The sequence below is a fragment of the Scophthalmus maximus genome, chromosome 16 (assembly GCF_022379125.1).
Source record: "Scophthalmus maximus strain ysfricsl-2021 chromosome 16, ASM2237912v1, whole genome shotgun sequence".
Classification (NCBI taxonomy): Eukaryota; Metazoa; Chordata; class Actinopteri; order Pleuronectiformes; family Scophthalmidae; genus Scophthalmus; species Scophthalmus maximus.
In genome coordinates this window covers 6,480,487-6,495,704 of record NC_061530.1, presented here as the reverse complement: position 1 = coordinate 6,495,704, position 15,218 = coordinate 6,480,487, and the positions used below count along the sequence as shown (strand labels likewise).

The 15,218-nt window shown below is 42.2% G+C and overlaps 1 protein-coding gene across 4 annotated transcripts in view; it reads left to right on the top strand.

Moving 5' to 3' along the window:
• spag9b (sperm associated antigen 9b) overlaps positions 1 to 15,218 on the top strand; it is a 34,773-nt gene that overhangs the window by 4,717 nt on the left and 14,838 nt on the right. For 3 of the 4 annotated variants that reach the window (XM_035611718.2, XM_035611716.2, XM_035611717.2), the window contains exons 2-5: positions 5,124 to 5,244; positions 7,466 to 7,536; positions 8,470 to 8,573; positions 13,581 to 13,728. In XM_035611718.2, the coding sequence (XP_035467611.2) occupies positions 5,124 to 5,244; positions 7,466 to 7,536; positions 8,470 to 8,573; positions 13,581 to 13,728 (444 nt within the window). Of the gene's footprint in view, positions 1 to 5,123; positions 5,245 to 7,465; positions 7,537 to 8,469; positions 8,574 to 11,266; positions 11,955 to 13,580; positions 13,729 to 15,218 lie in introns of those variants that run through there. The other variant, XM_035611719.2, reaches the window with a different exon arrangement.

Here is a 15,218-nt window from a genome sequence, read left to right as displayed (position 1 = left end):
ATATAAAAAATAAAACAAAGAGGGCCTTCGCCAGCCTCCTGCTGGTCGGCGCTTGGACCCTAATAACTGAAATGTGCAGGGGAAGCCAAAAATACCCATAGGGGCTTGTCAGGTGAGCTTCCCAATGTAAGACATTCATTTAAAATACAAACAAAGTAGCACTAAAGGAGCTAAAGGAAATAATAATCAGTTATTAAAATATGAATGGTGGATAAATTATGAGAGATATGTGTCATGATATTTATTATGGTAATGATACTAAAAATAATAATAATAATACTAATAATAATAGACCCTATTTGTCAAATACATGATGAGAAAAGGCCTGCTGTTGCAAATCACATGGTTCAACTGTCACATAAATGAAAGGAAGTCACAACAAGCTGGGACTGCTTAAATTGAAAGTTTCCCCCAATACCAAAGCAGCTCAAAGGAGGCAAATGAGTAGCCTGGCACAAACTTGGTTATTAAGCTTCTCATTTGGACTTACCAAACAAAAACATTGCATGAGCCCTGCTTTTCACTGCTCCAAGTCCAGCGGAATACCTCCTCGTAGTATGAGCAGTGGAGAGGAAAAGGCAAGGCAGGAAATTCTTGTGGGGGGGGGGGGGCGGCCCTTCACTCAGTTCTTGTCCATTGATGGTTATCTGCTGACCTGCAGAGGACAACAGGCCTCTCAGATAGAGTGCCGGCTAATTGATCATCATCAATAATTACCATTTAATAAATCTGTTAGAAGATAGTGTCATGGTTACACACTGCAGCATAGCCAGGAGACATTCATGATTCCATGAGGATGTATCCTAAGGCTTTGGGGATCCCCTGACATTTCCTGTAGCACCACCATCACGTCTGCAGAGTTTTCACTTATCTCATCATTAGTACATTGCCTGTTCAAAACATGCCTAATCTCATTTATAGTTCAATATTTTATTCAATCATCTCATCATCTAATTTCCTTGTCACTGCTGTGTCATGATATTTATTATGGTAATGATAGTAATAATAATAATAATAATAGACCCTATTTGTCAAATACATGATGAGAAAAGGCCTGCTATACCAGCACACTCACTTTCCTCTTTACATTTGATGTTACGTACGTTGAACTCTGCATGGTAATAACGGAATAGTGTTGACAGCAGGCCTGAACGTAGCTAATTTTCTCTTCTCCTGTGTAAAAGACTGTGCTTAGTCCACTGTGCGAGGCCATCTTATCTTTGGCAGGTCAGGTCACTGCCTCTGAGCGGCATAGTCTTAGATTATAGTTTAGAGATCCTGATTCTAAGAAGCCATTCTATCTGTATAATGACGTAATGATTCTGAGAGTTGAATACACCACACTGACCGGGAACGGGAGGGTTTTTGGGCATCACGCACTGACACTTTTTTAATCTTTGTACGAACCAGAAATCCCCTGAATATTGAGCTCCTCCTGTAATAAATACTTCTGCTTAAGACACCTAAGGCACTCACGTCAATTTTTCCATCACAGTAGCAACAATGTTGCTTTTTGAAATTAAAACGTAGTAGTGTGGATGCCGCCAGAGTATCTTTTTTATTTGACCACTGCAACAGCCACCATGTTTATCCGCAGCTGCAAGTTTGTGATAAACCAAGCCTCCAGCCAATCACTAATAGTAAGTCTCTTGATTGCAGCAGGCTTATAAAATCTCATCAAAATGGCTGTGGCCTTATTACATCCATCTTATTAACCATGTCATTATAATGTTCCTATCCTACAAGACACACTGCAAGGGTTCTTCAGTCAGTCTACTTTGTCTGGTGACCATGACCATACACACCCTGGTTTCCTCAAATATCCCAGTAGCAACCCACAGCCAAAAACACTCAAAAGGAGTGGATTTCACTCTGTCAGTTGAGTGCTAATACAGTGGATCTGTGTGTCAGCGTTTGTGTGTGTCTCTCTCTCGCACTTGTGCTGCAGCCACATGAGTTTGTGTGTATGAGAATGTGTGCTGGCACTCACAAAGGGAGCCTTGTGTGTGCAGCGCAGGGGGAAGAGGTGGACGTTAAAACGCTGCAACATTTATTCTCTCCAGCATTGTCATATGCACAAGCCTCCCTCCTGGGTCATATGATGAGCTGCAGGACGAGAAGGGAAGATGTTGGGAGCTGTTCTCAAGAATGCGTTGATATTGTAGGAGGGGCTGCAGGCATGTGTCATCCATAACACTATAGCCCAGTCTTTCATGGTGTTAAGTAGTGTATCTTTTACGGTTAATGGTCTAAGGAGTTTCTCCAACTTCTCCACCTAAATGTGTAGTTAGCATTTTAAAATGATCAGAAACCGAGGCCTGTAACTAGGGCTGCAACTAACGATTATTTTCATAATTGATTAATCTGTTCGTTATTTTCTCGATTAATCGATTAGTTTTTGGGTCCATAAAATGTCATAAAATGGTGAAAAATGTTGATTGTTTTTCCCAAACGCAAAGATGATGTTTTGTTTTGTCCACACACCAAATATGTTCTGTTTACTGTCACAGAGGAGCAAAGAAACCAGAAAATATTCACATTTAAGAAGCTGAAATCAGAGAATTTTGACTTTTTTTCCCATAAAAGATACTTCAACCGATTAATTGATTCAGTTAATAGTTTGCGATTAATTTAGTGATCCATTAACTGTTGCAGCTCTACCTGTAACTTCATTTATTTTGTCTTTGTGTTACTGCAATTCATGTGTGCCATGAGCCCAGCCATTGGTAGTAGCGGCCAATGCTACGTGCTTAGAAGATTTACACGGGAAATGCTGCTTCACTACCAATTCCTCAGTTGGTAGGATGCTCCTTATTGAACAACAATGAAGGATGATTAATGTCACAATGGTCTACACTGAAATACATTGAGCCCAAAGTGGGAGAAAAAACATCTTAACCAGTCAATGAGTGGATTGTGCTTAAAATAAAATGTGGGGGGGCAACAGCAACAAAACAGGCTTAGTTTTTAGGCAGAGTTCACAAAGGCATCTTGTAGAAACCCCTTTTGTTAGACACCTTTTTTAATCTCAATGTGACTCACGTATAAAGAAGAGGTTGCTTGTAACGCGGCGCTCAGGTGATCCCCATCTCCCTGTAGATGACTTCTATAGCCCGCCCAGGGCCTGACCACATGGCCTCTATCCACAGTGTGCACCCACGTCACAAGACTGAATGTTTACAGGGATAAAAACGCTCCGCCTGTTATGAGACACTTGAGTCAGCTGATCAGCTGAGGTATCAACGATGGGGCTCATAAAAAACACAATCAAACCAACCAAGACAGCAACAAAGACGCATTCATTGTTATTTTCATAAATCTAGGTTAAAGCCTTTCACGTTGTCAAAAGTCAGCTGATACATATACTGTCAGGTCAGGGAATAGGGGCATGCATCTAACTGTTTCTTTTTTCTTTTGCACCAATATTGGTCTGCTGAGTTCAAGCTTATGTGTTGTGTAATGTCTTGTTTTGTCTTCAACAAAATCTGAAGTTAAACTATCCTAGAAAACCAGAAAATATTCACATGTAAGAAGGCACTAGTGAAATCTTGGCATTTGTAGACATGCTAACAGTTCATGGATGACAGTGTCAGTGGAATCGCTATGTGCTCATACGGACCTTGTGTTAAGCCGAAATAGTAAGCAATCAGCCATGATGTGACAGATCCACATACGTACTCTGTTTTTATTAGTGTCATAAAGATTCAGCGTTTCCACTTTCAGTTGTATTCACTCATGCCAACTCATGTCAGTTGCCATTATAGGGATAAATAAAGTTAAATTTAAGTATATTGAATCCGTGGCCTAATTTTAACTAACATATACTATACGCAGCCCTGACCTCTCCCCTGAAACATTCACCAGGACATAAACATTTGGTCCAGGGGTATTTTGCATGAACTGACATTAAATCTGGTACAGACATTAAAGCTCCCCCTCAGGAGGAATTGCCTTAACTTTGGCAATCCCCTGACTTTGAGTGCCATCCTCCAGCTAATTAGAAAGTGCTAAATATGCTTAAAGCAAAAAAATAGAATGCTTACTGGTTGACCTTAGACCTTGACTTCTCAAGAAAATCATGACCAGATTAGTCAGGAATGAAAAAAGTTGTTTCACCCCAGTTCACATTTTCTTTTCAATACTGAATATATATTAACATTATTACAAATGATAAAAGATGTTCAAGTCATATCTACAGAATGTGGCATATTCAGTCTCTGATAAGTCACACGACTTTCACTTTTTCATTCTGTATTTTGAGTAGGGGTTGACCGATATGTCTTTTTCAGGGCTGATACTGATATTGGTTATTACTAATCGAAGGGACCCATAACCGATATTTGAATCCAATATTGGTCTGCATTAAAAAAAGGGTCAAAAGGTGTCAAAAATTTAGAATAACACAAACTGTTGATACAAAACTTTGTTGTAATGCCTTAAAGTATATGTTTAATTCATAGAACCTTTCAACATGACCTTAACAAAAAAATAGCGGGGAGCTATCAGCAGCATTATTATGTCGTTGAAGTTCAGAAATTGGTGACTGCGGCTGCATTGGAGCCAAACAGGAAATTATCTTATCGGCAAATAGGCAGATCGGCTTGAAAATGGCAGATACCGATAACCATAACAATGGTGAATGTAGTGCCGATAATCGCCCTCCCCCTAAAGTGTTCCAGCAATATTAAACCCATTTGACCTTGTTTACCAGTTCTCCTCACATTATCTTGTTATTTGACCCACTTTCCTGAACTTATTAAAGATTCTTCTGAATGAATCTATTCACCAAGGATGATTTGACATCAGGGAGCAGTGGTTGACGCAACATTAAATGGATTAAGTTTGGGCAGCAAGGTGGGTTAGTGGCTTGAGACATCTCTCGCATATCCATTTCAGCCCAGACTCTTTTTTTCATGCACACTTTTAACAGTTTTGTTTCATAGATTGTGATGTTTTTCTAAGGCTATTCGCAGCTGATGTGAAGTGGCTGCTTGCATGCTGGTGTCGGTGTGTCAATGCTGCCTCCTGTTGCTGCCATAAACACATCCTCAGCCCTTCACTTACAGTCCTCATGTCAGTGCATGGATAGTAAATGTCTGTTTCTCCTCCATCTTTGTCTGCAGAGGTACATCGTCTTTGAAGATTCCCAGGAGGGCGAGAAGAAAGACCTCCAGCGCCGACTGGTGACGTTGGAGTCTCACACGCGCCAACTAGAACATAAAACTAAAAACTATGCAGAACAGAGTAAGTCCATCACATTGTACGTCCGTGACAAGGTTCACTGTACTGACGCTATAATTATAATTTATTATAATAAGTCTCGCACACACACACATGCACACACACAGACCAGACCCTGTGAGCAGCATCGACATTTTGCATGTCTTGTGACTGTTTGTTAGCCTGATGTGCCAGAGGCCAGATGGACTTCCACTTCCCCACTGAATAAATGCCATTAGTACAACACTTTGGGTGTTTGCCTGCCAAGTCTGATAAATGAGCTGTAGTGGAAAAAGACCAAACGGGTCCCGAGCTGAGAAAAAGGTCAAGGAGTAACAGGGGGGAGCACAGGGTTGACCTGTAATTTTTTTTTTGTATGTTTCAAGATTATACAAATAACTAAACACCTAAAAGATACTCTGGCCCGTATTTGTTTTTCGAAAGTAGGAAACAAGTTTGAAATGTAATGGGACAGTATAGTCTTCTTTGAAGTTTGGCTGTCTTTCCAGGGCATCAAAAACCCTCATGATGTGTACATGACTGCACTGTTGACAGTGTGTGTCTGATTTTTTTTTTTTCATTGTTCCACCGCACAGCCTCAACATTCACCTCGGGCATACTAAGGCAAATTTTGAAAACAAAATGTCTTTTTTATTTAATTTCAATGTGACACTTCCCCTTTTTTCTATTTGTTAGTTTTCTTTATCTGTAATTATGTTTGTGGACTGAATTGGCCTCACAAAGCTGTGTTTAATCATGTTAGTGCAACACATGCACACTCACACACACACACACACACACACACACACACACACACAGTCCAGCCCTATAAACATCATCTTTTTGTGTTTATGCTTTTTTCTTATTAGATATCTGACTGTACAGAATGATACCATTTAGGGGGATGTGGGTGGTAAAAAGCAACTTGAGCTTGGGCATAGAGATGACATTATTAACTGATTAATTGATTAGCCGAGCAGCAGATAAAGATTGGAAAAAAAGGCCACAGTTTCTCAGATATCTTATAAACTATCTTTCCATCATAAATTTTGGGTAAGACGAAACAAGTCACCTTGGGTTCTGGGATCTCCGATACACAGAAATACTCCTTATCAAATTTCAGCGCTGTTTAGTGTTGAATCAGCGTGGCGACGCCCAAACTATCACTAGTCCACCTCAAATGATGGTTTGAATCTAACCCAGGTTTAGCACTCCTTCCAGAACAAGCACTTCAATGTAATGTGATATTTTTTTTCACATCAATGTTCAGGCTTTTAATGTGGGACCGTTTACTTCAGCATCACTTCCTTGTACTCTACACACCTCTATATCTGACCTGAGTTATTTCTGCTCCACTCTGTTACTTCTAGTTCCTCTGTCAGCCCCCTCATAAGCACTCTGACTAACAGTTCCAATCATTCCATGCAGCTGCCGGGGGAAATGTTGTTCTCCACGTAGGTGGTGACTTTCTTTCATGTTCTGTAAGTGAGTCTTGTTAACACCAGAGGAAAGCGCTAATTTTGACTTGGACCTGTGCTGCCATGCATTAAGCATGAAGAATGGAAGGTTGTGTGCATTAGCTGCATCAACTGTTTGCGGATCGCAAAGAATGTTTAGTGAGAGTGAAATTTTCATGGCTGGTATTTGAATAGCACTCTGCGGACTCTTGAATACAAATGACCACCTGAGAGTCACAAACAATGGAATCAGCAATGTGCCGTCTACTGGCTGGATATGAGACCGACGATTGCTCCGTAGTTAGGTCTGTTGATCTCCTTTTTTTTTTATTCACTTTGGTTGTAAACATAAAAATTTACTTTATGCAGCTTAAATTAGTTTGACTAATATCGAAAGTTTTAAAGAAGACCATTCTTCCTCTTGACGTGACTTTGGGAGTTTTATGATTACAAAGCACATGGACTGAAATGTGATAAAGTCATTTAAATAATGATCTAATAATTTCGCCCAGGCTTCATTTGGTGCTGGTGTGGGTGGGGGGAGCGTTGGGGGCCGTGCCGATGCATACTGGCCCTCTCCTGGCACTAATATGTAATTACACCATGTAATTCCTCTATCAGCACATGAAAAGCCATAAACGTGTTTTGATAAATTATTCATCACGTTGATTCATATAACATATGTGTGTATTTTTAAGACAAAGTTTCTTATAAGTTAATCTGAAATGCAATCCTGTTGCTTGACTGTCGTGCGAACTTGTGAGTAATTGATGTCCTTTCTCATCCAGTTAGCAGACTTGACGAGAGAGAAGCGGAGCTCAAAAAGGAGTATAATACTCTTCATCAGAGACACACTGAGGTGAGCTGGGTTGGGATAGGAAAATAAAAACGAGGTGAAGCGAGGGAGGTCTTCACACTGCAGATAAAGGAAGAAACTGAAGCCAAAGCAAGGCATATCTGTGGAAAGGTATAAAGAACTTGTATTATAGTGACCAGTAGGACGTCAGCTCAGAATGAACTTACCTGGGCACAGTTTATTACCTGGTAACTTTGATTGTGGTCAATAATTCTCCCAAAGAGCTTTTCAAATACCTCTGAAGTGGAGTCGAGGGAGGTATAAATGAAATGAGAATGAATCACTTGTTGCCTCTTTACTCAGTTTGCACACAATGTCACAATATTTATAAAGGGATGTTTAGTTGAGGTTTAGATGATTAAACATGAAGTATCTGAACATGAGCTATGTTTCTGCTGAGCCTTCGTTCCGCGTTATCCATTCTGTATCACTAACAGATGCCTCGGCGGCCAAACAACCCTGTCAGGCTTCAGCAGCCAACTGCTGCGAGTCAAATAAAAACTGTCTCACACACACACACACACACACACACACACACACACACACACACACACACACACACACACACACACACACACACACACACACACACACACACACACACACACACACACACACACACACACACACACACACACACCCCATTAATACATTTGCATTGTTTATTGTGAATCTGACTGTCACAGCTGTGCCTGGACAACATAGACTTAATATGTGAGTGACCATAGTAACCAGACAGTTTAAGATGTTCTCATGACCATTTATAATCAAACATGCTGTAGTCTGGTAACAACTTAGTAGAACCCAAAAATGTGAATATGTAAAAGATGTGTATATAAACGCGTGCACGCTCTGCTGTATGTCATTCAGCTCGCAAAGCGACTGTCTTGTATCACTGCTGATCCCCTGACTTGGCGTTTGTCCGATACTTTCCAGATGATCCACAGCTACATGGAGCATCTAGAGCGAACCAAACACCAACATGCCATGACACCAGCAGAGGCCTCAGACACCGGCACAGGCACACAAGCCAGAACACGGTGAGAACGACCACACTGCGCTTTACTGTTTGTGTTCAAAACCACTGTGTTCAAATATCTCTGTGAAGTTAGCTTCGTTGTTATGTGTCCCGTCTCTGATAACCCCAGTGATTCAAATTCAACCGTGGAGTCACAAAGTAGCACGTTATTTTCTCTCCGGGACCTTGAATATTGGTAGTCTTAGCCTGACTTTCCCAAATGTCACCCCATTCTTTCTCCTATTACTTAGACAGTTGTGTATTCCGTTGCATATTCATGATGTTTTCAGATGTTAGACATCAATTTATGTGTGGATAAAGTTCTATAAGCAGTTGCACCATTATGAGCCCAGTCATTGAAACTCCATGTACTTGGTATGTATCACGGTTGGCAAGTGGATCAGTTTTAACCACTGCAAGGTTTATTCCCACACACACACACACACAGCTATCCTCCCCACAGGCAAGAGAAAGAAAGAGGTCAGACCTGTATCAGCACATAAACTCAATGAATGCAGGAAAGTGGCAGGAAGTGGAAGGCAGCAAATGTTTATGAATAAAATAACTGGGTGATTGTTGGTAGAGGTGACTGTCACAAGAGTGTTTTGACATAAATTGTTATAACTGCAGCCCATACACAAGATAGACTGTAATTCGAAACTACAGCAGGTGGAGGAGAAACTGGAGAAATGTGGGGCAGATAGAGGACGCTGTGGATGTTGTGTGAATCCAGGCAGTAGTTTGGCTGTTGTCAGATTAATCTGCTTCGATGGGATGATGAGATTTGTGCTTCATTGCTCATTTGCAGAGCAGATTATGACTGAGCACCAGGCTGCAGAGAGCCAGGAGGTCAGCAGACCCTCTTACATCATATCATCATTCATTTCCTTTGTCATTGGGTCTATAGATTTTTGTTTTATATCAAATGTGTTCAGCACTGTTCTGTAGTTGCCCCTATTAAGCATGTATATGCAATATATAACATTTAATAACTGGGTTATTGCACAATGTATCGTAGATGTGAGCAAATGTGTGTTTAAGTGTTAATTGTATTCAGCAACTCCTCCTGCGTCCCATAGGTGAAGGTTGCTGTTTAAACAAATCATCAGTAACAATATAGTAAAGCATTTTGTAATGATGGTTATGATAAACACCTCTTGTCACAATTACATTAAATTATTTTATAAACAATTGATCACATTTCATTTTACTGCTATGAATGCCAACAATGTTAAGTGTTAAAGCTGTTTTTTCTCCTCGCGTTTTCAGTATTTTGATTAATTCATGTTACTGTCTACCATCACTAGCCCTCCAGGGCAAACCATGCTGCAAGGCGTCATCACAGTATGATGCTGCTGGTTTCTTTCTCAGTCAGTATGATGATCAACAGGCTCCATCGTGGTCTCATCATAAACCATAATAGTCTCAAAGTCTTCATCATGCCTCATTACATACATTAAGCCCCTTATGTCATTTAAATTGCTCCATTTTGGTACCAGAGTATTCACCTTCACCACTAAAATGAATAATCAAAACTATGGACATTTCCTTCAGCCTCAGCTGGATACCTTGGTGTGGTGTGTAATTAGCTGATATTAAAATATCAATGCCATAAAGGAAGATGGTTAACATGGTAAACATCAGCACACCACCGTGACATGACCCATTGGGTTGTCAACTTCTGTTTTCAAGCCTCAAGTTTATTATTTTGTCCAGCGCCATTTAGTTTTGTTTTTTGAAAGACGTAACCATATTTGAAGGAGCAGAGGGTGTGGCCTGACTGAGAGCTTGTCCACTGCATGACCACCAACACCTGCAACCATGAGCCAATTGAATGGTACCAGCCGTCAATCACTCCGTATCCATGCCCCAATGAATACGGTGCTTTATCGTCCATGTTACTCTAAATGAGACCATAACTTACAAATGAACATCATGCTGTATTGAAGAGACCATGAACTCTTCAGGAAATTGTTTACTGACCTTATAAATCAAGTCATTTTCTCATAGACTTCTATAGAAACAGGCTTCTTTTTGCAACCACTGGAGTCGCCCTCTGCTGGTGATTCCAGAGAATACAGGTTGTAGGCAAGATTAGGCACATTAGCCCCACTTTCTGGACCCAGTGACAGTGTTTGTTTTTATATACAGTTTATGCATCAGTGTGCTAGCATTGTTACCGTGAACATGTTAGCATGCTGATGTAAGCATTTAGTGCAAATATAGACTGAAAAAGTGAACAGCCAACAGGTGTTCCACTTACAGGTGGTGGTGTTACCACACCTTTATTACACGCACACACACACACACACACACACACACACACACATACACACACACACACACGCACACACAAAATCTTCATTTAGCTTGAGGCATCATTTGGCTGCACCAGTGAAAAAGTAAGTTTGTCCTCAATAATATGACACAATCCCTTTTAATTGGCAAAAACCTCACTTTATCAAAAACATTCCCCGAGCCCCTCACTATCCCTCCAGTTGATGTAGACACACTGCCCATCTCCCTCCCTCTCTCTCTTACACACACAAACACATTTTTGTCTGATCAGTCTCTCCGTTCCGCAGCCAATGGGCTGTTGCCTGAGAGGAGGCATATGGAACGAGCTGCCTCAGCATCCAAAAGAGTGAGGGAGATGGACAGAGAGAGAGAGAGAGATAGCGAGGGAGGGGTGGTGGGTTCTACTTGCAGTGAGAGAGGCAGCGCGTCGGAGTGTTCTAGACTGCACAGCGGCATCCGTGTCGCATCTCGGCAGACGATAGGAGTGGAGGAGGAAGGAAAAGAGGAGCTGTTACTACTTCCAGCCTTTCTCTGCTCTCTGCGGAGGATCCCATGCTGCTGCGTCTGCTGCTGCTGCTCGTCTGCTCGTATCAATCACTGCTGCTGCTGAAGCCACCAGGAATTCTGTAGCTGGGGACTGCTGCCGGCAGATCGTTCTGCATTTGGCCTGCGCTCACTCTCTCTATCTCTCTCTCTCTCTCTCTGTGGGATTCACAACTGAGCTGCACTATAAAGTACTGACTTCCCAGCCAGAAGGATATAGGGTCATCTCATCTGTAGGTGTGGTGGGTTAATGGTCTAACCAAAAACAGCAGAGTGAATATCGGTGCTTGGCAGTGACCGCCCACCCAATCTGTTTTCATCATCTGTGCCGCCCCCCCTCCCCAACCTCCTGGACCCCGGCGAGGCACACTGGGACATCATCTGGGGGGGCCATGAGCCCCGGGCGTATGCTGCTGTTTGTTTTTGGCTTTGTTGGCGGAGCGGTGGTCATCAACTCTGCTGTACTGGTCTCTCTGTCAGTGCTGCTGCTGGTTCACTACTCTGTCTCTACCGGCGGCTTACCTGCCCTGCCCTCCTTACCCTCCTTACCCAGACCAAGCAGGTACAACGTGTGTGTGTTTGTGTGTGTGAGTGTCTTATTTTTTCGTGCGTAGGTGTGTGAAATGGGTGTAGCTTCATTTTTTATTTTTTACTTTCTTTGTATCCGCTGCCAATTTGTAGCCATGCAGTCTGCTGCCATGTGGGTGTGATATAGTCAGACAGTATGAGACTGCACACTAAATGTAGGTCAAGAGATACTGGTGTTGTTGGCACATCTAGACCACACTGCTCGCGATGTGTCCATTCCAACAAAGTGTATTACTGCTGATGATCATATATACAATAGAAATAATCTTTTCATGGCAAACTTAACTCTGAGCCTCCTATTGTGCCTCTCTGCAGAGCCAGAAGGCAGCATTGGTCAGCATCAGTGGCCTGCATTTGACCCTTGCCACTCAACATGGTGGTGTGTCCATTGTTTTTTGTTCGGGCCGGCTGCTTTTCATCAGTGCCTGCCACCTGCGGTTTTCACTGTGGCGGCCATGTTCTTCTTGCACTGTACAATATTTTTGTCATCCCTAATCAATGTAGTGAGAGTAACTGCTGCTGTGTACCCGCTCTGGTGCAGTGGAGGGTGCAGTGTTTTTATTACAAGGTGTCGTTGTTGTGTTTGTGGATATTAATGCTCTTTCGATGCTCATAGTTGATGTTGAATGGACGTGTGAATTTAATCACCTCCACGATACAGCGAGCCATCAAGTGAGTTTTCATACATGAGCTGGAGATGGCAACAGGTCTTTATTCTCACCCACCTCTGTGTGATGTCCTTCAAATGACCTCCCTCTAATAACGAACATCACAGAATCCGTCTCTAGATGGATTTGGTATTGGCTAAGCTAATAATAAGTGGGAGGTAATGGAGTTTATGAGGCAACCAGCTTTATTTCTCTTCCCACCACCTCAGTGCCAAACAGTGTCTCAAGGGAGTCGACACCTTTCAGTGAAGACTCTTGTCTCACTATTTGTTCTGCTTTGTTTAACTGATTTCATGATGCTGACCACTGCGCTGGAAAATGGCACCTAAAAAAGATTGACAACAGCCATTTAATTTAGCAAAAGCAAAATTAAAATTTAGAACCTGTAGCCTGAAGTCTTGTTTATGTAACTGACTTCAGGCTTAGTGAAGTAGGTGTCAGCAAAAGCTCCATCATCTCACTAGGGGTGTAACGGTTCTAAAACGGAGACCACAACTGTTACTTCTCTCAACATTTTCCTGAGGAGTTTATGGTCTCAGTCGCTAGTTTCATTTGTTTTCCCACCCCCTCCTCCAAATATGCTTACTTCTGGTTTCAAAGAAACAAGATGGCACTGGTCAAAATACCAAACTCGAGGCTTCAAAACGGCAGTGTACAAACCAGTGGGTGACGTCATGGTGGTTTGCCACTTGGTTACATTATGACAAAATGTCCAACATGCATTATATAGTGTGAAACGTGTCCATACCTTACACTACTTTGATGACGCTATTTAGACCCTTACCTACAACCCTCATTTCAATGTCTGGGTACTCATGGGTAATTTTGCTCTGTGACCAATGAGTCCGTCTCCCAAACACTAATGTTCCTTCCTATCGAAATCCACAATTGTTTTTGTTTGACCCATACCTCCTTTTTCTTTCTGTTTCCAGGAAGGAGCGTCCCATCTCCATGGGAATATTCCAACTTCCTGGCACTGAAGGTATGACCCCTGACCTCCAGAGGGTACCCGTGGACACCCCGTCCGAACCGTGGAGATTCAACAACCTCAGCCACCCACGGTCCAACACCAGCCTCAAGGTATGACACACAACTAGTACTTTTGAAAGAACGGCCTCTCTTTGTCAGCAGTGACAAATTGTAAAGTTACTGTCAGAAGTTGGCTTGTAGAATTTCCCACGGATCAGATGGGTGACATCATCCCCAGTTCACTAAAAAGAAGTTGTGGAAACAAAATACAAATCTCCATGCCAGCAAACACAAAAGATAGAGTACATTTCTATTCAGAGAGAAAGGATTGTTCAGTGTGTCAAGAATTTTAGGTGTGTGTGTGTGTGTGTCTGTGTGTGTGTGTGTGTGTGAGTGTGTGAGTGTGTGAGTGTGAGTGTGTGTGTGTGTTGGGTGGCTTGGAGCCCAGGAAGCAGGGGAAGTGGTACCATTCTGGGGCCTGGCTTTAACCTCGAGGGTTGGTGGAAAGCACAGAGGCTCTTCACTTTGTTGCTGTTGGAAACCATGCTGCAAGCAAGGCTCCATCATGAATATTAATGATCACACTGATTAGGATTCATTTGTTGTTACACTAGTATGGTGTCAGGTTTATCTGAACCCACATTATTAAAACTTTTGTGGTATTGTTTTCTGACTGGTTGTCAAAGTAGTGGTGGTTTCTTCGACGTCACACACTACTGGGGTAAAATAAAGGTGTGGCAGTTCGGAGCACCCTTCTCACTCAGCTTCTACACAAACGCACAGTTTCACCAGACACCCTCGGTACAGACACACAGCAGTGCCTTTGTGTTTTGTCCTCTGACTTGACAGTTTCCAAAGATTTACAGTTGGCTATTCCCACCCTCGCACCATGTGGGGGAGCATGTGTATGTGTGTGGATGTTTTTTGGATTGGTTAGAGAAGAGACAGAATAAAAGAGTAGCAGAGGAGGGAAGCTTAGCCCCAATTGGCTGCTCAGTGCTACTATAGCAACAATAGGGTGACGGTAGCACGCAGACAAAAGGAGAGAAAGGGAATACTCCCATCGGTGCAGAGAGGGGAGACGAGGTCGGCTCAGAGAGGGAACAGGGAATACATCTGAGGAACAAACAACACCGACGAGAAGGAGCCATTCTGTAATGTAATGGTGTCTTTGAATGCTTCAGTATAACCCCCCCCCCTCCCCGTCTGTTTTTCAAGATGACAGAAGATCTCTGTGGAAGCTGTTGTGTTCTCCTCACTGATTATATGTATTAGTCTCTCTGCTATTTACAAGAGTGATGCCACTGGTGTTAACAGACCAAAACAATACAAGGTTGGAGAATCAGGCTGTTCTGCCTAAGGACAGAGGAAGCCATACGTACTGCTCACTACTTAACGGACCATTCTCACAGCTTTGTTTTTGTCAGTTTTAATGGAAAACAACATGTCCTTGCTATTTTAAAAGTCTCAGAATTGCCTTTTAGTGTTATTATTTTCACCTACATACCTAAGTAATCTACAGCACATCCACTTGCTTGGATTTATTATTTTCTCATAACTGACTCAATGAATGGAAAATTAAGAAACATTATTCAGCAAGG